A 25,167-nucleotide genomic window follows, 5' to 3' on the forward strand; every position below is an offset into this window, starting at 1 on the left:
CAGTCTCTCTGCTCTAGAAAAACAGAGGACTGTGGCTCTGGCTTTATTATATCTGGAGGTGTTCTGTCCTTGGGAGGCAGACCCTCTCTCCCGGTGCTGTCGGGGGGGAGGGAAGGAAATAGACAAATCACTGAAATAGGTTCTCCATAAGCCTATTATAACCTCCAAAAGTTGTACTTTGACATTGGATTAAGGCTAGGTTCACACTGGAATTTCTGGGCAGAATTTCTGCTGGAGATCAAGCTGGCGGCACTAGGATCGCGCGGACTACATTGCCGTTCCCATAGATGGTAATGCATTTCTGAGCAGATCTCCCAAGATCCACCCAGAAATGCATTGCATTCTATGGGGGCAGGAATGCAGTCTGCTTGGTCCTAGTGCTGCCAGCTCGGTCTCCGGCAAAAATTCTGCCCACGAAATTCTGCAGTGTGAACCTAGCCTAAGGTTAGGTTCAGACTATGGAATCTCCGGGCAGGTCGGCGCTAGGACCGTGCAGTCTCCAGTAGACTGCAATGTGTTCAGTGAGTATTTCCGCCTGAAGAATGAGCAATGCCATTCAGGTGGAAATTTCCAATTCTCCGTTCACAAATTCCAAAGTGTGAATTTGTGAACTGGAACCCATTCACTACACTATGCATTTTAGCAAGCAGAATTTCTGCCTGCAATTTCAAAGCTGGATTGCAGGCAGAAATTCCATAGTGTGAACCTAGCCTAAGAGTTACAAATCTCTTACAGTAAATAAATACTGGCTGCAGCCACCACTAAAAGAAGCCAAGGGCATATAGGTGCGGTTAAAAATGTCTCTATAGTAAATGGCCTCTAGCTGCAGGAAAATACTGACCGTGCTCGAAAAGCTGTTAAATATCATGTTCTCTCCCACAATGGCCCAACATCAGTTACACGATCTTCATCTATAGGAGAAGGTACGCAATTGAATAAGAACTGACTGTACAGAAAGTGTTACCTTTCATATTTTACATCACCCAGTCAAAGAAGATCATGAAATCTACGTTGTCCAAGAAAGACACAACACTAAACCGAATTGTCAATATTTATTTGATTAATAACTTACAAAAAAAATTGATAATTAACTTATGTAAGGAGAGCTAATTTATGAAAGGTACAATTTGTTGCTCACAATGTAGTACGTCAAGACAGACAGTAGTAAAATAATACTTGGCACAGTTAAATAAATACAAAATGAAATATACATACAGTTCAATAGCTAAAAAAAAATGTATTGCAGTATTTTTGTAGTTGGCTCGCAAATTGGAAAACATGTAAAGAAAACAAAAAGCCTTTTGGGGCATAAACAAGGACACAGTTTCCTAACTAGGTTAGGTTTTACTATATAAAACGTCATTGTTTCTAGATATTAGTTTCCACAGATACCATTGCCCATGTACCAAACATGCTTTGTTGTACTTTTACTGCATAAATCCAGGCAGCCAATCAGTGTAATGGTAGATTATCAGTGCATAGAGCTACACAGTCTACTGTGTAACATCCTAAAATACGGGTATTAAAAAGACTTGTGTGCAAAAGAAAGCGTAAAAAAAAAAAAAGGGAGAACAAACACAACAAAAAGAGCCCCATACACTCCCTGTCCTAGGCACAACCTCCAAAATGTTCCCAACATGGTTGTATGAAAATCACGCTCTAAAATATTTTTTAGCAAGATACTTTATTCATATTCCAGTATCAGCTTCCATAGTCCCTAGCTAGAGTTAAATGGGTATTGTGGGATATATATATATATATATATATATATATATATATATATATATATATATATATATATATATATATATATATATATATATATATAATAAAAATGTGCTAAGGCAGATAGTAACAAGAAAAATTACCTGTACTTACCTTCCTTGCTCCCCCGTCATTCTCATTGAGCCCCAGTCACACAGCGCAGCACTTCCAGGGTTAGCACAAGGAATTGCCTGCCCAGCCAATCAGTGGTTAGGAAGGGACACTGCAGCAGCCAATGGCTGGCCGAGGGGCAGTAACATGTGTTGAACCTGGAAGTGCTGCTTAAAGGGGTACTCCACTGGAAAACATTTTCTTTTAAATCAAGTGGCGCTAGAAAGTTAATCAGATTAGTACTGGAAGGATTAAGATTTTTTATAGAAGTAATTTACAAATCTGTTTAACTTTAGCACCACTTGATTTAAAAAATTTTTTTTTTTCCAGTGGAGTACCCCTTTAAAGGAAATCAGATCTCTGTATAAATAGCAGTGGTGGGGGAACAGGAAAGGTATAGGTTGTTTTTGTATTTTTTTTTCCTCTTACCACTTAAGTGAGCACAATTATAATAACTACTTACTGGAAAACCTCCTAAACAAGTATATTAAAGGCTTTATCCATGAATACAATAAAAGAGCCAATTTCTTCTAAAAACCACACCTGTCCTTAGGTTGTGTGAGATATTACAACTTTGCTTAATTAAAGGGGTATGCCATATCAACTGGCTCCAGAAAGTTAAACAGATTTGCAAATTTCTTCTATTCAAAAAATCTTAAACCTTTCAGTACTTATGAGCTTCTGAAGTTAAGGTTGTTCTTTTCTGTCTAAGATTTTTTTAATAGAAGTAATTTACAAATCTGTAACTTTCTGGAGATAGTGGATTATAAAAAAAAAAAAAAAATTCCTGGACAACCGCTTTAAAGGAGTACTCTGGTGCAGAGTATTCCTGCTCCATCCTGCCTGGGCTGCAAAAAAAATGAAAATGAACCATCTCTCACCTTCCTGGGTTCCCGCGAAGCGCCACTACAGCTGATCGGTCCTCTGGTCCATCCTCTTCATACTTCAGTGTGTAACGAAGCGTCACATGGCGCTCAGCCTATCGCCAGCCGCCTCGATGTTCTGCCTCGGCCGGCGACAGGCTGAGCGCCATGTGACGCTTCGTTACACCCGGAAGTATGAAGAGGATGGACCGGAGGACCGAACAGCTGTAGTGGCGCTCAGTGGGAACCCAGGAAGGTGAGAGATGGTTCATTTTTTTATTTTGCAGGACGGAGCAGGAGTACTCTGCACCAGAGTACTCCTTTAACTTCAAAGGAACGGAGCTGATATACCACACACAACCTGAGTACAGAAAATGGAAGAAATCAGCTGTTTCTGTAATATTTGATAACTCATTTAATCTCTATATAGCAATATCTATAGAATACCACAGGGTTTAGGAAGATTCAGCAAATTCCATCAGTAACAAAGTTCACATTAGAGGCACCGGTATAGACTATTTTCTAAGAAAGGCAAAGTTTTCTGGAGCAGACAACAAGTTAACAACGTCATTTTGCCCTGCTATGCTATTATTTCGCTTATAGTTTAAAAAAAAAAAAAAAAAAAAAAAACAGTTCATCCCTATACAAAACATCCTTTTGGAGAGTAAGGTTCTGTTCGCGTACCCTCAAATTTCTGCTGAGGACTTTCACTCTAAATGCCACATATTTGGATTTAGTTAAGCCCCAAGTCAATGGGGCTGATCCATGTCTAGGCTGCTTGATATTATACATAAAAAAGTGAACTTTTTCACTGCAATGCAGATTTTAAATCTGCACCATAGTTTAATGTGAACTACATTACATATTTCCATTAAAGTGGTACTCCGGCCCTAAGACATCTTATCCCCTATCCTTTGGATAGGGGATAAGATGCATGATCGCAGGGGTCCCGCAGCTGGGGACGCCCGTGATCATGCATGCAGCACCCCCTTTGTAATCAGTCCCCGGAGAGTGTTCGCTCCGGGACTGATTACGGTCGAACGCAGGGCCAGCGGCGTGTGTCGTCCCGCCCCCGTGTGATGTCACGCTCCGCCCCTCAATGCAAGCCTACGGGAAGGGGCGTGACAGCTATCACACCCCCCCTAGGCTTGCATTGAGGGGCGGAGCATGACATCACACGCCGTCGGCCCTGCGGTCAACCGTAATCAGTCCCAGATCGAACACTCTCCGGGGACTGATTACAAACGGGGTGCCGTGTGCATGATCACGGGCGTCCCCAGCTGCGGGACTCCCGCGATCAGGCATCTTATCCCCTATCCTTTGGATAGGGGATAAGATGTGTAAGCACTGGAGTACCCCTTTAAGCCTTAGTCAACAGGGTGCACTCCAAGGCTATGTTCACATGTTGCAGCTAATTACCACATGCATTTTTTGCCACGGCTGACTGAAATAGATGTCAAGTGTTGCATTTTTTTTAGGCGATTTGCATAAATTGTATAATTGTGTGTAAAGAAACGCATGTGGTAATTAGTTGTGGTACTGCGAATTAGCCAATGTGTGTACGCAGCCTAATGAGCACAATATTGATACATATGCACCTGTACTGATCAGATAATGATGGAATAACCGCTGTAACTATTGGCAGTCATTGAAATTAATTAGCAGCAGCAACAGGAAAGTGTCATCTTTTCAGCACTGGTTAAAGGGGTATTCCAGGAATTTTTTTTTTTTTAGAACAACTGGCTCCAGAAAGTTAAACAGATTTGTAAATTACTTCTATTAAAAAAATCTTAATCCTTCCAATAATTATCAGCTGCTGAAGTTGAGTTGTTCTTATCTGTCTGGAAACAGTGCTCTCTGCTGACATCTCTACTTGTCTCAGGAACTGCACAGGGCAGAATAGGTTTGCTATGGGCATTTGCCTCTACTCTGGACAGCTCCCGAGACACGTGTCATCAGAGAGCACTTAGACAAAAAAGAACAACTCAATTTCATCAGCTCATAAGTACTGAAAGGATTAAGATTTTTTTTAATAGAAGTAATTTACAAATCTGTTTAACTTTCTGGAGCCAGTATAAAAAAAAAAATTTTTCCCTGGATAATCCCTTTAACTTTTCTAAAGACACAGTCCTCCCTTGACTATAATGGGCTAACCTTGTAGCCTCTAAGCAGAAGGGAGCCAACTAAAGCCAATGCCTGGACAGTGGTGGCATATCCTGGCAATCCTGTAATCTCATTCCAATACAGAATTCAATAGTCAGCAGTTTAGAGCTACTCCCCACACTTTCTCAGAAGCCTGTGACCCTCATCATATTTTCATCCAATTCAATATAAACACACTGCCATGATAGAAATAAAACTAGTGTAGATTCAAAGTACCAAAAATGTGATATTAAAAAGGTAACAGGTATTACACTACGTTACGACCATATCAGATACCCCGTCCTCAATGTTTGCCAATTGGTAACATGATTTAAATAGTAAACATAGAATTGTGTCTCAGAATAAAACAGCATATTAGACTTCTAAACACTGGCATTTATGTGGTCACTGCACTAAGGCAACAGTACAAGGAATCATAATAAAGAAAAGGAATTTCACAAAACCGTCCATTTAAAAAATATTCCTGGCAAAAGACAAACCGAAATGAAGTATAATAAAATCTATTTCAGATGTACAGGTAACAAGCACAGTGAAGGGTGAAGAAAACCAGAAATGATAAAAAGGAGGATTGATATAGAAGTGGAGTACAAAGTAGAGATGAGCAAACTTACAGTAAATTCGATTCAGCACAAACTTCTCGGCAGTTGATGACTTATCCTGCATAAATTAGTTCAGCTTTCAGGTGCTCCGGTGGGCAGGAAAAGTAAAGAGTCTCCTAGGACTGTATCCACCTTTTCCAGCCCACCGGAGCACCTGAAAGCTGAACTCATTTATGCAGGAAAAGTCAGCAACTGCTGAGCCGAGAAGTTCGTGACGAATCGAATTTACTGTAAATTCGCTCATCTCTAGTACAAAGGTTACAACTACCCAGGCAAAACTGTTCAGATTTTTTTTTTCCCAGGAGTATTTCTTTACATTTACAGGGAACATGAACAAACTTAAAATTCCCTGAAACTTTTTGGATATACAAAACAAAAAAAACAGCAGCATAAATATCCTAGCAAATAACATCAAAGTCACTGATGTGATAAGTTATCGGATTATCTATTTACATGTACAAACTCGCTGTTTGTGCATAGCTCCAACCGAGTATATTCTAGCATTTAGGAATAAAGTGGTGGTTTTTCTCTACAAAAAAATAAATAAGGGGGGGGGGGGGGGTTGGAGGGATTTCTATTCTACAAATGCAATTCAGCTTCTGAATGGTGTTCTTTGGGGTGGACAAAAACATGCAAGTGCCATTCAGTTGAACAAAATCTACTAAAGCGTGATTCACAGGACAGAAATACAGTATTTGGAATCCGCATTTAGGGAATCTGACTTAAATCTGCTGGAGTTTTTGTAGCAAAATTTACAATTGTGGATTTATTGAAGATATTTACTTCAATGGGGAAAATCTGCATTAAATCTGCATAGTACCTGCATCAATTGACATGCGGCAAATCTACAATATCTGTGCAGATTTACTGTGGATATTTTTAGGCATGCAGACATGATTCCTACAAATCGTATCTACTCTACTGCTACTGGACATGGTGCAGAACTTCTGTGCATGAATGCAGTTAAGAAAAACTACAGCATATACCGTATTCCCTGTGTGAACATACCCAAAGACTGACTTGTCTGCGAGGGGCAGTTTTCTCTCTCCCAATTGATTTTTTTTTTAGGATGGTGTGAGGCCAACTAGTGTTATACAGTGGAGTTATATGGCCTAGATTTACTAAAGCGGTCGAAATCTTGCGACAGATTTACCAACATGCATCAGGCTGACTGATAAATCTGGTGTGTCTGGTGAGTCTAAGTTTGGACACACTATTTGCTGGCTTACTTTAAAGGGATAATCCGCTGCTCAGCGTTTGGAACAAACTGTTCCGAACGCTGGAGCCGGCATCGGGAGCTTGTGATGTCGAAGCCCCGCCCCATCATAACGTCACGTTCCACCCCCTCAATGCAAGTCTCCTTTATTCGTCACGCCCCCTCCCATAGACTTGCATTGAGGGGATGGGGCGTGACATCATGAGGGGGCGGGGCTTTGACGCCACCCACTGTCGGCTCCAGCGTTTGGAACAGTTTATTCCAAATGCTGAGCAGCGGATTACCCCTTTAAAGCAGAACCATGTGAAAAAATGTAGGCATTTTAAGCCACACACCTTTCCCGAAACCACACAATTTGTCAGACACCGGGAAAAAAAATGATTAAAGAAAAAAAAGAAAAGAATTATAATAAATGAGCGAGATTTATCAAAAACACTGCAATGGAAAAGTGGTGCAGTTGCCCATGGCAACCAGATTGATGCTTTCATTTTTAAAGAGACCTTTGAAAAATGAAATAAGCATTGGTTGCTATGGGCAACGGCACCACTCTTCCTCTACACAGGTTTTTGATAAATCTCCCTCAATGTGTTTTTTCTTTTTTTGGTGCAAATTGAACCAGATTTCTGGCACTTTTGCAATCGTAAATCTGGGACAATGTCAATGTCTACCCATATGTTCAATACTAAGGTCATGAGAAACAGTTATATTTCAATATTTTATCATTTAACAGGAGGTCTGACCATTATAAGAAGCTATTTAAAATAGGTCAGCGCAGCATTGTTGAGTTCTATAGAAAGTTAAACAAGAAAAAAAAAAAGTGTTCTGGGATAGACTATTATAATTTTCCATACGGCTGAGTGTAGAAAAGTACCGTAATTGCCTCAAGGGGGTTAAAGATTTATCGGCACAAATATTCCTCTACCTACATCAAATATAAGTGCAGTTTTAGTGTAAAATCCATCACCCTATAAAAGCAAAAATATCTATGGCACAGGGTGGAATAGCACTTTCCATATCTACTGTGGATTTATTGCCTTTCTAGGACATTTGAGCACATTGTTGATATGTTCACAATTAGAGATGAGCGTTAGTGATTTGATTCGTCACAAACTTCTCGGCTCGGCAGTTGCTGACTTTAGCCTGCATTAATTAGTTCAGCTTTCAGGTGCTCTGGTGGGCTGGAGACTCTCTCCTAGGACTGTATACACCTTTTCCCGCCCACCGGAGCGCCTGAAAGCTGAACTAATGTATGCAGGCTAAAGTCAGCAACTGCCGAGCCGAGAAGTTCGTGACGAATCAAATCACTGTAACTTCACTTATCTCTATTCACAATACGAAAGATTGTTTAAGCTATGCTTTCGAATCCTACCCCTTGCTTGTTTGTGGTGTTTTTTCCCCACCAGCATCAAAAGGGAGGAGAAAGTTCTGGAAATCATTTTATATACCAAAACCACAAATACATTTCCACTAGAACACATTCCCTTTTGTGCAATGCTTAGTGTCACTGTTCCATCACTTAAATCAACCCAAAAATATGGAGCACATTAATGTCTCCCCACAAAGTAATTTTCCATATAGTCCGTACATAGGTCACAATATACAGAATTCCCTTTTTTCTACTAAAATAAACAAAAAATAATAATAATTTACAGAGAAGCAGCAAGGTTATTTCAGATATCTCAGATCTACGGAGAGGTCTCCTAGGTTTTGTTTGGTGACATTCTGATGTTCACATATACATGTTGTACCAGTATTGTTTTTATAGTCTATACCACAGGGAAGTGACCATAGAAATTAAAGGAGTAGTCCAGTGGTGAAAAACGTATCCACTATCCTAAGGATAGGGGATAAGTTTCAGATCGCGGGGGGTCCGACTGCTGGGGCCCCTCGCGATCTCTCTGTATGGGGGCCAGGCTCAGGCACCACCGCACTTGGCGGCGACCTACACGCCCTCTCAATACAACTCTATGGCAGAGCCGGAGATTGCCGAAGGCCATAGAGTTGTATTGAGGGGGCGTGTCAGCCACCGCTTCGTGCAGTGGTCAACACGCCCCCTTTCCACGGGCTGTCTGGGCCCCGTACAGGAGATCGCAGGGGGGCCCCAGCGCTCGGAACCCCCGGGATCTGAAACTTATCCCCTATCCTTAGGATAGGGGATAAGTTTTTCACCACTGGATATCTCCTTTAATGCCCAGTAACAATTTTGCCATTAACCAGCAGATATTTTTGGAGCTGAACTACTATAAAGTGACAACATGACAAAGCATTTAGTAATATATACAGTTCTATACCGCCTTCCCCTCCCCAAAGAATAACACAGAGGAGCACGCTCTAAACTGCACAAACAAAATGGAAAAATAACAAACAACCACCATATTTTCTTTGGCTCCACATCCATTTCCAGTGCTGTCTCGTCAGTGTGAACAGGGCTTTGTCCAGGACGTGAGCACGGTATCCAGTCAACACTTCAGCTCTGAACAAGCTCTAAGTGACTTAATTTGGCGATGTACTAGTGTTTCCTTATAATCCTATTGAACACTACTTGCATGCAACTGCTGAGGACTGCTCAACTTCACAAAGGGATACTTTTCATCAGATCCAGAATTAGATGGCAAGGACAGCTGACAGTCAAACAATGCAGGAAACATACATTCATTTTTGTGTTTAACATCTTCACGTGCCCACTTCGTCAAGTTAACGCCAAAGGCCCAAAGAAACGTAGGATTCTTCAGCCCAGCATTAAGATTCACATTTTCAATGACACTAGTATAGAGCACGACTGGGAGATCACATTACAGGAAGAAAATGCCACAGTATTGTAGATCAAGCCAGGCCACATTAGGGAATCGTGATGGAGTACTAAAAAGTCTCATTCTACCGGGTGTATGCAGAAAGAAAGGGGCAACAAATAGATTTTGTTCAAGCAGACCAAGACTGAAGCTTGTCGAGAGAGCAATGCCATGCTTTGTTGTGAATGGTGCAAAATAAATAATCATTAAAAATAAAAATACACAGAACAAAAACACAGATTGCAGATTCACGGCTGTTCAAAATATTTCCTATACAGGGATCAGTTAAAATCCTCCCCCCCCCTGTATCTTCTTTCTCTACATCAGTGCGGGCAAAAGGTCCTGTCCATGGTCACTGTGGTTGATAAAATGCTGACAGAGAAGGTACTGTAAGATTTATCAATAGCCCTACAAACAGCATGCTATAGTTCAAGGGGCAAGTTTTCGCGAGAGACATATAGACATCTTCAGGTACCACCCATATTGGATCATGTGAGAGTGGCGGCTCTGTGGAGACTACACCAGCTGATAACCTGAGCCTGACGTTTGTTCATACTCTATTGTGTATTGCCTTGTCCAGTCCACTGTTACAGGGCGGAAGAGACCGCAGCATCGGAATTCAAAGAAGTCTATGATATTTCTGATACATCCATGGCTGAAACGGGATAGAAAAAAGACCTTTAATCATGAGCACAACGGAATGAACTGCACAAAAAAGCTTTAACATGTCTTCAGCGCCACACCTGCCTTCAGGTCGTGTGTGGTATTACAACTTTTCACTTCAGTGGAACTGAGCTGCAATAATACACACATCCTGAGGACAGGTGTGGTGCGTTATTTATTTTTAATCTTGGATGATCCCCCCCCCCCCCCCCCCCCTTCCAACTGCAGAATCTGAGCTACCACTCTATACTGCTTAACAGCTTCTCCTACGGTAGTATCTTAAGCCGCTATTACTATTGGCTCACTATTTGTCTATCCTTTCTGGTTAACTTTTCAGTTTATATCCTGCATGATATCCTTACCTTTATAGGACTCTACCCTGGACCCCACCTCTATCTATTCCTTTGATCTTAGATATTGTTAAAAGCTATGGACACATTTGTACAATACTTGCATTCAGGGGGCGGAGCGTGACATCACACGGGGGCGGGGCCGTGACATGATAATGCTCCGGCCCCCGTGTTCGCCAGTAATCAGACCCAGAGTGAACGTGCTCCGGGTACTGATTCTAACGGGGTGCTGCGTGCAAGATCACGGGGGTCCCCAGTGGAGGGACCCCCGCGATCAGGCATCTTATCCCCTATCCCCGATAAGATGTCTCAGTGCCAGAGTACCCCTTTAAAGCCCATTCTGAATTTTCACTTGCGTAATTTCGCAAGCGGAAATTTGGTAGTGTGAATGGGAGTGCGGAATCCCATCGAAGTCTATGGGCTTTATCTATGATGACCCAAAAGAAAGAAGGAAAGATCTGCTTACTTGAAAGGGCTTTCAATTGATGTGGTTGTGATTTTGAAGTGTTTGTATCTCCTTGCATTCATCCGCTCATTTGTAGTAATTCCCAAACATGATATCTGGAAACACAAGTTATACAGTAATACGATTATATACAATAAGAAGACAATACAATTATTAGTCCATGTAATGTAATTGGAATATAATAAAATCATGCATTTGTTGTTGATCTGAGGAAATGAAATCTGTCACCATAAAACAGGAGGAAATGGGGAGGTTTAGAATTAAAATGGAGAAGTCAATAGGTTTGGTCATTGTTTACCGAGAAACAAGGCTGACCAATGGGGAAGTAGAAAAGTGCATAAGGTAACGTCAGAATGTAAATAGGAGTGCAGATAATACAGTACAGCTAGAGCATTTCTTATATCAGAAACCCTGTATTAGACTGAATCTATATCTTCTATACTGACAACATGTCTTGTGAACATTGCAGGAGAAATGCAGTATTATTATATGTCACGATTTAAAGCGGACTGGCCAACAGTAAAACAGAAGTGTAAATAAGCACATGGCTAGATAGGGATAGCATTAGGATTCTGGGCACACCTTCTCTATCCAAGTCCTTTTGTTAATATGTCTACATGGCAGAAAGCCGAGTCTCCTATATGACCATTTTGTGTCCTTACCTGGTACATTTGACACATCAATAACACAGCGACCCACATTAAGTGAAACACACTATTGAGGAACATCCAGAACATCCAGGACGAACAGGTAGCAATCTGGGTCACATACGTCCAAAATCCATCTTTACTGTATGTAGTGTCACAATGTATTCCCCAATCTATCAAAGTTAATAAAAACTGTTAATATAGTAGTCTGCCGAAACAATTATCCACATTTCAGCTTTAAATACCGTCTGACAAATTATTAATAGGAGACTTAGGTGTACATTGGATCCAAACCACCAGCATAACAAAGAAATCAATAAATGGTTTTTTTTTAAGGCCTAACCAGCTAATTTGGGGAAGGAGGGGAGGACTCAAGTGTATGGTGGTCTCGCAAATCTTCACCGTTGTTTGGCCACACAAATGTTAGCATATAGTATATCCAGTTGTCAGGGATAACAAGCAATAGAAAAAAATACAGAAATGTTACCACTTCTGTTTTCTCAATTGTTATATACACAATGCTCAGTGAGAGGTGGTGGGGGGATGTGCATATTACACTGGAAGCAGTAGTGCCACCTACTGACTTACTTGATAAGATTGCATGGTCACCGAAATACCGGCCCAACTATTCATTTATAACAATGGTAAGGATTGTTACTGGAGCTGTTAGATTCCAAACACTGTAAGCTGCAAATATATATATATATATATATATTATATATATACACCAGCTTAAGCATTTTGCGCTGTCGGATAGCAGTTAATGCGATGGCCCCGACATATAAAAGCATCGTATGTCGATGCTGAAGTCGACATGCGATGGCCTCTGAGAAGCCATCGTATGTCGATTTTATCATATGTCGGGGCCATCGCATGTCAGGGGGTTACTGTTTATATATATGTATATATCTCACAATAAAAGTAAGAATGCAGCTAAAATATTTAAACAGGGTTATAGAAATAAAGATAGCTCTTAATTTTACAGGAAAATATGATCAATAGTGTCAAACTAGTCCAAATTAGTGGTGCACCAAAACTAAAATTTGGGTCGGAAACCGAAGATTTAGGCTGTGGTTGGCCGAAAAACCGAGCAGTAGTTGTCTGGTCCCGAGGCTGTACATGTTCACTTCTCTGCTGCGTGTGGTGCCCAGGCTGCACTAGGCCGCTGTGCTCCCCCTGGGGTCTGTGTCCATGTCCTGGCCCCCTGGGAGAGCAATAGTCTGCATTCTTGGGTTATATCTCCGGCTCGAAACAGGAGGGGAGACTCAGATCCCCTGATCAGCTACAGCCATGTCCTGCCCGGCTCCTCCCCCTTGTGACAGCCAAACCTGTGCAACACCCAGCCTACCTCCATGTGCCCTCCTCAACCGGATTATATGGAGTATGCAAAGAAACCCAAATATAAATAGAAAAAGAAATCATTGTATACTTACAGGATATGCACCCATAAATCATCCAACAGATCATGCAGAGCAGGAAAAATAGGTACCCCATGAAATAGCGATGGTTACCTGCACCTAAATAAATACATACAAAGCGTGTCAGACTGGAACAAGGTTTTATTTTGAAACTAATATACAAACTTAAAGGGGTATTCTGGCTTTATACATCTTAACCCCTATCTAAAGGATAAGGGATAAGATGCATGATCGCAGGGGTCCCGCTGCTGGGATCCCCCACGATATCGGTGCAGCCTTTGGCATTCTGTGCCGGGCGCTGCCTCCGAGACAGAGACGTGATGTCACGGTCACACCCCCTCCATTCATGTCAATGGGAGGGGGCGTGACAGCCGTCACGCCCCCTCCCATAGACATGAATGGAGGGGGCGTGACTGTGAAGGCACGTCTCGTCCTTTGGAAAGAGGATACGATGTATAAAGCCGGAATACCCCTTTAAGGCCAAGGCTTTTTTCTAAATTCTATGGATTGTTTTAACACACCAAATGATATCCATAACAGAATATATATGTTCTGCCACGTACCTACACAATTGCCAACCCAAGGACAGTGGTGATCAAACTTTGCTATGCAACGATTGCAAATGCCACAGTGCTTAGACCTCACTGGTTTTCTTATCTGTAAATAGGAATGCATTACAACAAGCACACTTAGGAGCGTTACGTAAAAAGTCAGTGTTTGTATGTTCTTCAATATAGCAGTGATCATTGGAAACTATGAGCCCAATACTAATCAGGCCTGAGCCCATTGTATTTTTAGAAGTCGTGCCTTGACAGGAATCCTTTCCTTTTGTTATAAAGACTTCTTTTTCATGTAACAGCGTATACTCACCAAACAGGTACTGCAGAATATACTCAGATCCAGGCTGCCGGTTTCAGCAAGCTCTACAATTGTCTAATAAATGACAAAATATCAAACATTTAGTAACCTAACACATGCATTATGTCACTACTAAACTAAAGATTAAAGGAGTTATGCAGGAATAGAAAAAACAGAGCTAATTTCTTTTAAAAACAGCTCCACGTCTGTCTTCAGGTTGTGTGTGGTATTACAACTTGGCTCCATTCACTTCAATGGAACTGAGCTGCAGAACCACACCCAACCTGGAGACAGACAGGGAGTGGTCCGTTTTTCGATTCTTGGATAAGCCCTTTAAGGTTTCTATATGCAAGATGTTATACAAAAAGGACGAAGTTATCATTGTTAAACGATTGTTGTGGACCGTTATTATGTGTGGTGCTAATGTGTACATGTGCCAAATTTAGCACAGGTACACATTTCCTGAAATTTCCCTTTAGTACACCATTTTCTTTAGCTTACTTGCTACACAAACATATGCTTCTTTTTATCCAGTTGCACAAAAACTTGCAACTTATTACCACCAAAAAACGTTGTGAAACCAATTATAAAAATTCCCCCAAAATGTTTAAAGGAGTATTCCAGTCAAAGACATCTCATCCCCTATCCAAAGGACTGGAGATGTGACGTGACATCTCCAGTCCCGAAACACAGAGGTTTCCGAAACTGGAGCAGAAGGCCCGCATAGAATGTGGGTGCTGCGCTGGGATCGCGAGAGGTCCCAGCGATCAGACATCTTATGCCCTATCCTTTGGATGTGGGATAAGATGTCTTTGGCCGGAATACCAGCCCATTTATGCCAAAGTGTTAACAGGCATTTATTGCTGTATACATGCTGACTTCTATAACAACATCATATACTGTAGCTGTCAGAGCACGTTCACAAAAGCAAGAAAGGAAAAAAAACACCCAAAAAACACGCAGTTTTCATCTTCAATTGACTTCGGGGGGGAATGTTGGGAGAAAATAGTTTTTTGAAAAAACTGTGCTTTAAAAAAGGAGAAAAAACTGGCATATAAAGTTCTGCTTGGAAACTGCCATTGAAATCAAATAAATGAAAAAAAAATAACATGCCAATCAGCACCAAAAGCCACAGCAATTGATTTTGAAATGGGCAACGTCATCAACTTTTCTTTATTTTTTTTTATTTTTTTATATGTTGTAGTACTTATGTACTACAACATATCTCTAATATATTTCTATTATTTATTTTGTGTTTAAATAAAAAAAAAATTGTACTTAAAATCCAGGAACTAGGGGTTTCCCTCCTAGTGGCCAACTGCAGCCTGCTGTGATGTCACAGCTGAATTCGGACCGATCCCAGCCGGGCATTCAGTCCGAATTCAGTCTGCCTGCGCTCGCACCCTGCCTGTCAATCAGACAGGCGGGAGCGAATGCTGTGAATGTCTGGGCTGCGCTCATTGGCAGCCTGGCCTCACAGCTGTCTGCGCTCATTGGATGCCCGCCCCCGGCATGTACAGTCTGGAGGCAGCACCGCAATGAATCTCAGTGCTGCGCTGAAGCTCCAGGACTGTACATGTACTGTACGGTTAAGTTACCCGTACTTCATTTCGGTCCTGGGTCTCGGCGGTGTAGAATAGCACGGCAGGTGGGCAATGCTCCTATACTCCTCCTCCCTGGATAACACTACACTGCTAAACAGGGAGGAGGAGATCCTGGAGCAGCCTGCCGTGCTATTGGTCGCTCATCTATGGGCACTTCAGACAGGAGCGCAGCATAGATAAGCTAAGGGTGGAAACCCACCCCCCCCCCCCCAGCAGGCATCATTGACGTTGCGACTGCTGGGGAAGTCTGCCTGGTTCGTGAGCACACTACTAGGCAAAAAGGGGGGTAAAAAGATTTTTAAAGGCAGGGATGGGGTTAGGGATAGATGGGCAATAGGCTGGGACAGAATTACATTTTTTTTACATGGTGGGAGCTACTCTTTAAAGGGGTACTCTGGGGATAAAATGTCTGATCGCGGGGGTCCCACCACTGGGCCTTCATGTCCCCTCCCATAAACTTGCATTAAGGGGGCAGGGTGTCACGTCACAAGGTGGTGGAGTCATGACATCATGATACTCCGGCCCCGTGGTAGTGAGGCTTCAGACACGGAGTGATCATTGCTTTGTGCAGCTGACACAGGTGGGTGCTGCATGAGAGATTGCGGGGGTCCCCAACGTCCTTTAGATGGGAGATAAGATGTATTAGGGCCGGAGTACCCTTTTAAGGTAGTTTTTTGAGTATGCCAATGTAAACATATCCTATTACAGTAACTACAGGAGCATAACACAATCTATTTCTTTATTTTTACGTTGGATACATTCATATAAAATCCAACAGAATAAAAATCTGTATTAAGTAACAGACGTAGGATCATACAGTAGGACACCATTCATTTATGGGTGACCTGCTAAAGTGCGATACAAATCTAATATAATAAATAGCTGTAATACGTCTATGGACCTTAATAAAAATAGAGGTCCTCAATCTCTGCAGCAGGTAAAGACATATGCCTAACAGGCATTAACCACATGCATTATTTATTCCTAACCATCCTTCTATCTTATAATACAGATATCGTCCCAAGCCAACATAGACAAACCATCCAACAGCAACGAGGTTCATTAGATTCCAAAATCTCACTTCCCACGAGAAGGTCAGTCAAGTCATGTAGACTCAAATATCTTATTTTTATTAAAGTATCAAGATTAAGATCTGAAGTCAAGCACGGATAATCTCCGGCTTACACATTTCAAGCTTGGGAGCCCTCAGTTGTAGAATTTTATGAATAAGGGCTCCCAAGCTGAAGACGCCTAAGAAGGTGATTATCTGGGAACAACTTTGGATCTTTAAAAAAATCTCACTTTTATTGAAGCTTTCAGATGAAGTTAAAGGGGTACTCCAGTGAAAACCTTTTTTCTTTTAAATCAACTGGTGGCAGAAAGTTAAACATATTTTTAAATTACTTCTATTAAAAAAATCTTAATCCTTCCAGTACTTATTAGCTGCTGAATGCTACAGAGGAAATTCCTTTCTTTTTGGAACACTGATGACATCCCGAGCACAGTGCTCTCTGCTGACATCTCTGTCCATTTTAGCAACCATGCATAGCAGATGTATGCTAAGGGCAGCATGGTGGCTCAGTGGTTAGTGCTGCTGCCTTGCAGTGCTGGGGACTTGGGTTCAAATCCCACTAAGGACAACAATAAATAAAGTGTTATTATTATTATAATTACGTCAGCAGAGAGAACTGTGCTCGTGATGTCATCAGAGAGCATTCCAAAAAGAAAAGAATTTCCTCTGTAGTATTCAGCAGCTAATAGGTACAGGAAAGATTAAGTTTTTTTTATAGAAGGAATTAACAAATCTGTTTAACTTTCTGCCACCAGTTGATTTAAAAGAAAAAAGGTTTTCACCGGAGTACCCCTTTAAAGGACATCTGTAGTGAAATATAACTCATCCCCTATCCGAAGGATAGGGGATAAGTTATATTGCACTACAGATGACCTTTAATTTTTATTGCTGGATTCTTGTTTGATGTGACATATACAGTATATCGTTATGTCGCTTTATTACATTTTTTTTGACAGTTTTATATTTTCACAATCACACTGTTTCACTACTACATCACACAAACATCTAGGCCTAACATGGCTCCTGTAAATGACAACCAGCGGCGGACAGGGCCAAAAATACATATTTGGTAATTCCTATGAGACATGAGAGATCTGATTTTACCTTTTTCTTTTGTTCCTCTGTAGCCTTGATAATGCCTGGATCAGATTTCCAGGATTTACCAAAATTATAAAACAGTGCAACACTGTTCGCCAAGAATGGAAGATGGATGAAGAGAAAGTTCAGATGTGCTACAAGTTAAGGAAGAGCAACAAAGTGCCGAGGAAAAAATCTAACATTCATTTGTTCAAGGCTTATCTATTTACACATGGAATGACACATAATACAGTCACCTAGAAGAAGCAGACGACCCTGAACTTACTTTACACTTGTTCCAAAATTCAAGATCAGAGCTTTTCCAAATGGTGGAAAAGCTCTTTGTAGGCAGCAGTCTGCAGGTGTATTGCGGGACTCTTCTGTTTGGCCATAGAAGCAGCCACTGTTCTTATTGTGTAAATACAGCACACCAACGGAAGGAATAAAAACAAATAGTGGTTTATGGCAATTCCTTCTTAAAGGGGATTCCACCCCTAGACATCTTATCCCCTATCCAAAGGATAGGGGATAGGATGTCTGATCGCGGGGGGGTCCCTTGCTGGTGAACCCCGCGATCTCTGTGCTGCACCCAGCGTTCGTTTAGAGCGTTGGGTTCAGTGACAGAGACTCATGACGTCATGGCCACGCCCCCTCAATGCAAGTCTATGGCCCCTCCCATAGACTTGCATTGAGGGGGCATGGCCGTGACGTCAGGAGCCTCCGCCCCACATCGCCAGTCATCTGGCATGGAGCGAAGTTCGCTCCGTGCACAGGACGTCTGGGGTGCCACAGCAGAGATCACGGGGCCCACAGCGGCGGGACCTCCGTGATCAAACATCTTATTCCCTATCCTTTGGATAGGGGATAAGATGTCTATGGGCGGAGTACCCTTTTAAATACACTAGAGGCAGGCTGCATGTGCAATGCTTTCTTCCATCCCTTCTGTTGATAACTCCCCATCACAGTCATACTGAGGTAAAGGGTATGACTATTTATGAAGGGGGTGGAGTTATCAATAGAAGGGGTGGGGATTATTACCAGAGCAGGCAGGAAAAAAACTTTGCACATACAGCAGCCACCGCCTCCAGTGCAGATAATAAATTACCATATCTACCTGTATATTCAGGTTAGTGCAGGTGACCCTGCTGTTAGTTTCCCATTAAATGATATTTTTACATCTGAAATGGTTGTTTCCCCATACATTTCGGTATTAAAATTTCTGTATGCGTCCGTGTCTCTTATAAACAAGTTGGTTTAACTTTCCGTTTGCTAGTAAAAAAACGTTAGTGCATTATAAAACTATGCATTTCCAAAAAGCCCATTACCAACATGAAACGCTTGGAAAGCTCTGATGTAGATAAATAAAATAACTACACTTTATAAATATTACAAAAATCTGTCATGTGATGATAACAAGACAAGACGATGAGAAAATTCAACACAACAGGATCATAAGACAATCATAAGATGAAGGAACAAATTCCATACATTTTTGCAGAACAGTTAACTCCTAATTTTAGGTGCATTACAAGAATAACCAAATGCCTACGCTACAGTGCAAACATTTTAGTATTATGTTGCTTTAAGTCTATCTGGCACTGTATAAAAAAAAAGTGTTTGAAAAGGTATCTGAAGGAGTTATTCCTTATTCACAAGATCGATGATAACAAGCTGACTGGTGCGTGTCCAACCATTGGGTTCCCAAGAACGGGGACAAAATTGTCCCTGGAATGAATGCTGCACACTTTGCATGCACACCCAGGACTCCATTCTCTGCCATAAAGCTGACATGTCATTCAATTCAATGAGTATTTAGTAAAAATATTGACACCATAAAAAATAAAAACCAACAACAGGAAGGCCACATACACATAAGACAGTCGGTCAGGGTTGTGTGACTTCCTTCAATTTGTATAGGGGCCTTAAAAGGAAAACTGTCAAATGCTTTCTCCCGCACTATCCACAGGTACCGATGGATAGTGCGGGAGACGCCGAACATTTTGAGTCCTACCTTGCCCGGACGCGCTGCGCCGTTCGCCCGTTATAGCAGTTTTTCTGTATATTTAAATTAGCTGCTAACTGGCACCGACGGGGTTACTGCCTTCATCTGGCACTGTGACGTAACTGCCGCCTGGCCCGCAGCACCGCCCGGCTAATGAATATTCTTATAATGTCTTACACTCCCCTCCTCATCCCGGCCGATACTGCGCATGTGCGGGATTTCCTACTATACCCGGAAGCGGTCTTCAGCGCGGCTTCATTATATTGCTAATAGATGTTAGACATGAACATGCCTACAACCTTACTCCAGCGCTGCTTCATTATATTACTAATAGATGTTAGGCATGAACATGCCTACAACCTTACTCCAGCGCTGCTTCATTATATTGCTAATAGATGGTAGACATGAACATGCCTACAACCTTACTCCAGCGCTGCTTCATTATATTACTAATAGATGTTAGGCATGAACATGCCTACAACCTTACTCCAGCGCTGCTTCATTATATTGCTAATAGATGGTAGACATGAACATGCCTACAACCTTACTCCAGCGCTGCTTCATTATATTACTAATAGATGTTAGGCATGAACATGCCTACAACCTTACTCCAGCGCTGCTTCATTATATTGCTAATAGATGGTAGATATGAACATGCCTACAACCTTACTCCAGCGCTGCTTCATTATATTGCTAATAGATGGTAGACATGAACATGCCTACAACCTTACTCCAGCGCTGCTTCATTATATTGCTAATAGATGTTAGACATGAACATGCCTACAACCTTACTCCAGCGCTGCTTCATTATATTGCTAATAGATGGTAGACATGAACATGCCTACAACCTTACTCCAGCGCTGCTTTATTATATTGCTAATAGATGGTAGACATGAACATGCCTACAACCTTACTCCAGCGCTGCTTCATTATATTGCTAATAGATGGTAGATATGAACATGCCTACAACCTTACTCCAGCGCTGCTTCATTATATTGCTAATAGATGGTAGATATGAACATGCCTACAACCTTACTCCAGCGCTGCTTCATTATATTGCTAATAGATGGTAGACATGAACATGCCTACAACCTTACTCCAGCGCTGCTTCATTATATTGCTAATAGATGGTAGACATGAACATGCCTACAACCTTACTCCAGCGCTGCTTCATTATATTGCTAATAGATGTTAGACATGAACATGCCTACAACCTTACTCCAGCGCTGCTTCATTATATTGCTAATAGATGGTAGACATGAACATGCCTACAACCTTACTCCAGCGCTGCTTCATTATATTGCTAATAGATGTTAGGCATGAACATGCCTACAACCTTACTCCAGCGCTGCTTCATTATATTGCTAATAGATGGTAGACATGAACATGCCTACAACCTTACTCCAGCGCTGCTTCATTATATTGCTAATAGATGGTAGACATGAACATGCCTACAACCTTACTCCAGCGCTGCTTCATTATATTACTAATAGATGGTAGACATGAACATGCCTACAACCTTACTCCAGCGCTGCTTCATTATATTGCTAATAGATGTTAGACATGAACATGCCTACAACCTTACTCCAGCGCTGCTTCATTATATTGCTAATAGATGGTAGACATGAACATGCCTACAACCTTACTCCAGCGCTGCTTCATTATATTGCTAATAGATGGTAGACATGAACATGCCTACAACCTTACTCCAGCGCTGCTTCATTATATTGCTAATAGATGGTAGATATGAACATGCCTACAACCTTACTCCAGCGCTGCTTCATTATATTGCTAATAGATGGTAGATATGAACATGCCTACAACCTTACTCCAGCGCTGCTTCATTATATTGCTAATAGATGGTAGGCATGAACATGCCTACAACCTTACTCCAGCGCTGCTTCATTATATTGCTAATAGATGGTAGGCATGAACATGCCTACAACCTTACTCCAGCGCTGCTTCATTATATTGCTAATAGATGGTAGACATGAACATGCCTACAACCTTACTCCAGCGCTGCTTCATTATATTGCTAATAGATGGTAGATATGAACATGCCTACAACCTTACTCCAGCGCTGCTTCATTATATTGCTAATAGATGGTAGATATGAACATGCCTACAACCTTACTCCAGCGCTGCTTCATTATATTACTAATAGATGTTAGGCATGAACATGCCTACAACCTTACTCCAGCGCTGCTTCATTATATTGCTAATAGATGGTAGATATGAACATGCCTACAACCTTACTCCAGCGCTGCTTCATTATATTGCTAATAGATGGTAGACATGAACATGCCTACAACCTTACTCCAGCGCTGCTTCATTATATTGCTAATAGATGGTAGACATGAACATGCCTACAACCTTACTCCAGCGCGGCTTCATTATATTGCTAATAGATGGTAGACATGAACATGCCTACAACCTTACTCCAGCACTGCTTCATTATATTGCTAATAGATGGTAGACATGAACATGCCTACAAGCTTACTCCAGCGCTGCTTCATTATATTGCTAATAGATGTTAGGCATGAACATGCCTACAACCTTACTCCAGCGCTGCTTCATTATATTGCTAATAGATGGTAGATATGAACATGCCTACAACCTTACTCCAGCGCTGCTTCATTATATTGCTAATAGATGGTAGACATGAACATGCCTACAACCTTACTCCAGCGCTGCTTCATTATATTACTAATAGATGGTAGATATGAACATGCCTACAACCTTACTCCAGCGCTGCTTCATTATATTGCTAATAGATGGTAGATATGAACATGCCTACAACCTTACTCCAGCGCTGCTTCATTATATTACTAATAGATGTTAGGCATGAACATGCCTACAACCTTACTCCAGCGCTGCTTCATTATATTGCTAATAGATGGTAGATATGAACATGCCTACAACCTTACTCCAGCGCTGCTTCATTATATTGCTAATAGATGGTAGACATGAACATGCCTACAACCTTACTCCAGCGCTGCTTCATTATATTGCTAATAGATGTTAGACATGAACATGCCTACAACCTTACTCCAGCGCTGCTTCATTATATTGCTAATAGATGGTAGACATGAACATGCCTACAACCTTACTCCAGCGCTGCTTCATTATATTGCTAATAGATGGTAGACATGAACATGCCTACAACCTTACTCCAGCGCTGCTTCATTATATTGCTAATAGATGGTAGATATGAACATGCCTACAACCTTACTCCAGCGCTGCTTCATTATATTGCTAATAGATGGTAGATATGAACATGCCTACAACCTTACTCCAGCGCTGCTTCATTATATTGCTAATAGATGGTAGGCATGAACATGCCTACAACCTTACTCCAGCGCTGCTTCATTATATTGCTAATAGATGGTAGGCATGAACATGCCTACAACCTTACTCCAGCGCTGCTTCATTATATTGCTAATAGATGGTAGACATGAACATGCCTACAACCTTACTCCAGCGCTGCTTCATTATATTGCTAATAGATGGTAGATATGAACATGCCTACAACCTTACTCCAGCGCTGCTTCATTATATTGCTAATAGATGTTAGGCATGAACATGCCTACAACCTTACTCCAGCGCTGCTTCATTATATTGCTAATAGATGGTAGACATGAACATGCCTACAACCTTACTCCAGCGCTGCTTCATTATATTGCTAATAGATGTTAGGCATGAACATGCCTACAACCTTACTCCAGCGCTGCTTCATTATATTGCTAATAGATGGTAGATATGAACATGCCTACAACCTTACTCCAGCGCTGCTTCATTATATTGCTAATAGATGGTAGATATGAACATGCCTACAACCTTACTCCAGCGCTGCTTCATTATATTACTAATAGATGTTAGGCATGAACATGCCTACAACCTTACTCCAGCGCTGCTTCATTATATTGCTAATAGATGGTAGATATGAACATGCCTACAACCTTACTCCAGCGCTGCTTCATTATATTGCTAATAGATGGTAGACATGAACATGCCTACAACCTTACTCCAGCGCTGCTTCATTATATTGCTAATAGATGGTAGACATGAACATGCCTACAACCTTACTCCAGCGCGGCTTCATTATATTGCTAATAGATGGTAGACATGAACATGCCTACAACCTTACTCCAGCGCGGCTTCATTATATTGCTAATAGATGGTAGACATGAACATGCCTACAACCTTACTCCAGCGCTGCTTCATTATATTGCTAATAGATGGTAGACATGAACATGCCTACAACCTTACTCCAGCGCTGCTTCATTATATTGCTAATAGATGGTAGGCATGAACATGCCTACAACCTTACTCCAGCGCTGCTTCATTATATTGCTAATAGATGGTAGATATGAACATGCCTACAACCTTACTCCAGCGCTGCTTCATTATATTGCTAATAGATGGTAGGCATGAACATGCCTACAACCTTACTCCAGCGCTGCTTCATTATATTGCTAATAGATGGTAGACATGAACATGCCTGCAACCTTACTCCAGCGCTGCTTCATTATATTGCTAATAGATGGTAGATATGAACATGCCTACAACCTTACTCCAGCGCTGCTTCATTATATTGCTAATAGATGGTAGACATGAACATGCCTACAACCTTACTCCAGCGCTGCTCCGCACTAATGAAGCAGCGATGAAGACCGCTTCCGGGTATAAGTAGGAAATCCCGCACATGTAAGTATCGGCCGGTATGAGAAGGAGAGTGTAAGACATTATATGAATATTCATTAGCCGGGCGGTGCTGCGGGCCAGGCGGCGGTTACGTCACAGTGCCAGATGAAGGCAGGAACCCCCTCCCGTGCCAGTTAGTAGCTAATTTAAATATACAAAAAACCTGCTATAACGGGCAAACGGTGAAGCGCATCCGGGAAAGGTAGGACTCAAAATGTTCAGCATCTCCCGCACTATCCATCGGTACCTGTGGATAGTGCGGGAGAAACACATGACAGTTTTCCTTTAAAAGTGAGATCACTGAGGATTCTCTGTACTCTGTTAGTCAGAACCTGTTGTGTATCTTTTGTTTTGTCTGTGGATTAAAGATATTAAAGAGCAGTGGACAACTCAGGAACATGCTCTGGTCACATTAAAAAAAGCACACTAATCTTCAGGCATCATGTTATAGTGGAAGGGGAGGAGGGGGGGGGCTGAGCAGATTGGTGTATAATTCCACGAAAACTTGTCATTACTGATGTAAACTTTTGCTCTTTCTAGGCTAAATAGTCAAGAGGGCGGTCCTACTAAGTGATTGACAACTTTTTCTATATGCTCACTTATACACGGACAGCTGTCAATGACTGAGTAGGACTGCTCACTTGACTACTTAGCCCAGAATGAGCAGATATTTATATAAATAAATACATTTTAAAGGGAACCTATCATGCTAAAAATGAAGTCCAATCTGCAGACATCCTGTTATAAAGCAGGAGGAGCTGAGCAGATTGATATATAGTTTTATGAGAAAAGTTTATGGTT

General features: G+C 41.5%; 1 protein-coding gene across 1 annotated transcript in view; it reads right to left on the reverse strand.

The window, feature by feature from the left end:
* Positions 1 to 5,703: 5,703 nt before the first annotated feature.
* ZDHHC17 (zinc finger DHHC-type palmitoyltransferase 17) overlaps positions 5,704 to 25,167 on the reverse strand; it is a 59,479-nt gene continuing 40,015 nt past the window's right edge. The window contains exons 11-17 of the mRNA XM_056574067.1: positions 17,688 to 17,810; positions 13,920 to 13,982; positions 13,613 to 13,706; positions 13,065 to 13,148; positions 11,647 to 11,804; positions 10,985 to 11,079; positions 5,704 to 10,160 (exon numbers count right to left, since the gene is read on the reverse strand). Coding sequence (XP_056430042.1) covers positions 10,022 to 10,160; positions 10,985 to 11,079; positions 11,647 to 11,804; positions 13,065 to 13,148; positions 13,613 to 13,706; positions 13,920 to 13,982; positions 17,688 to 17,810 — 756 coding nt within the window. The 3' untranslated portion in view covers positions 5,704 to 10,021. The remainder of the gene's footprint in view (positions 10,161 to 10,984; positions 11,080 to 11,646; positions 11,805 to 13,064; positions 13,149 to 13,612; positions 13,707 to 13,919; positions 13,983 to 17,687; positions 17,811 to 25,167) is intronic.

Source organism: Hyla sarda, chromosome 4 (genome assembly GCF_029499605.1).
Source record: "Hyla sarda isolate aHylSar1 chromosome 4, aHylSar1.hap1, whole genome shotgun sequence".
NCBI classification, from domain to species: Eukaryota; Metazoa; Chordata; class Amphibia; order Anura; family Hylidae; genus Hyla; species Hyla sarda.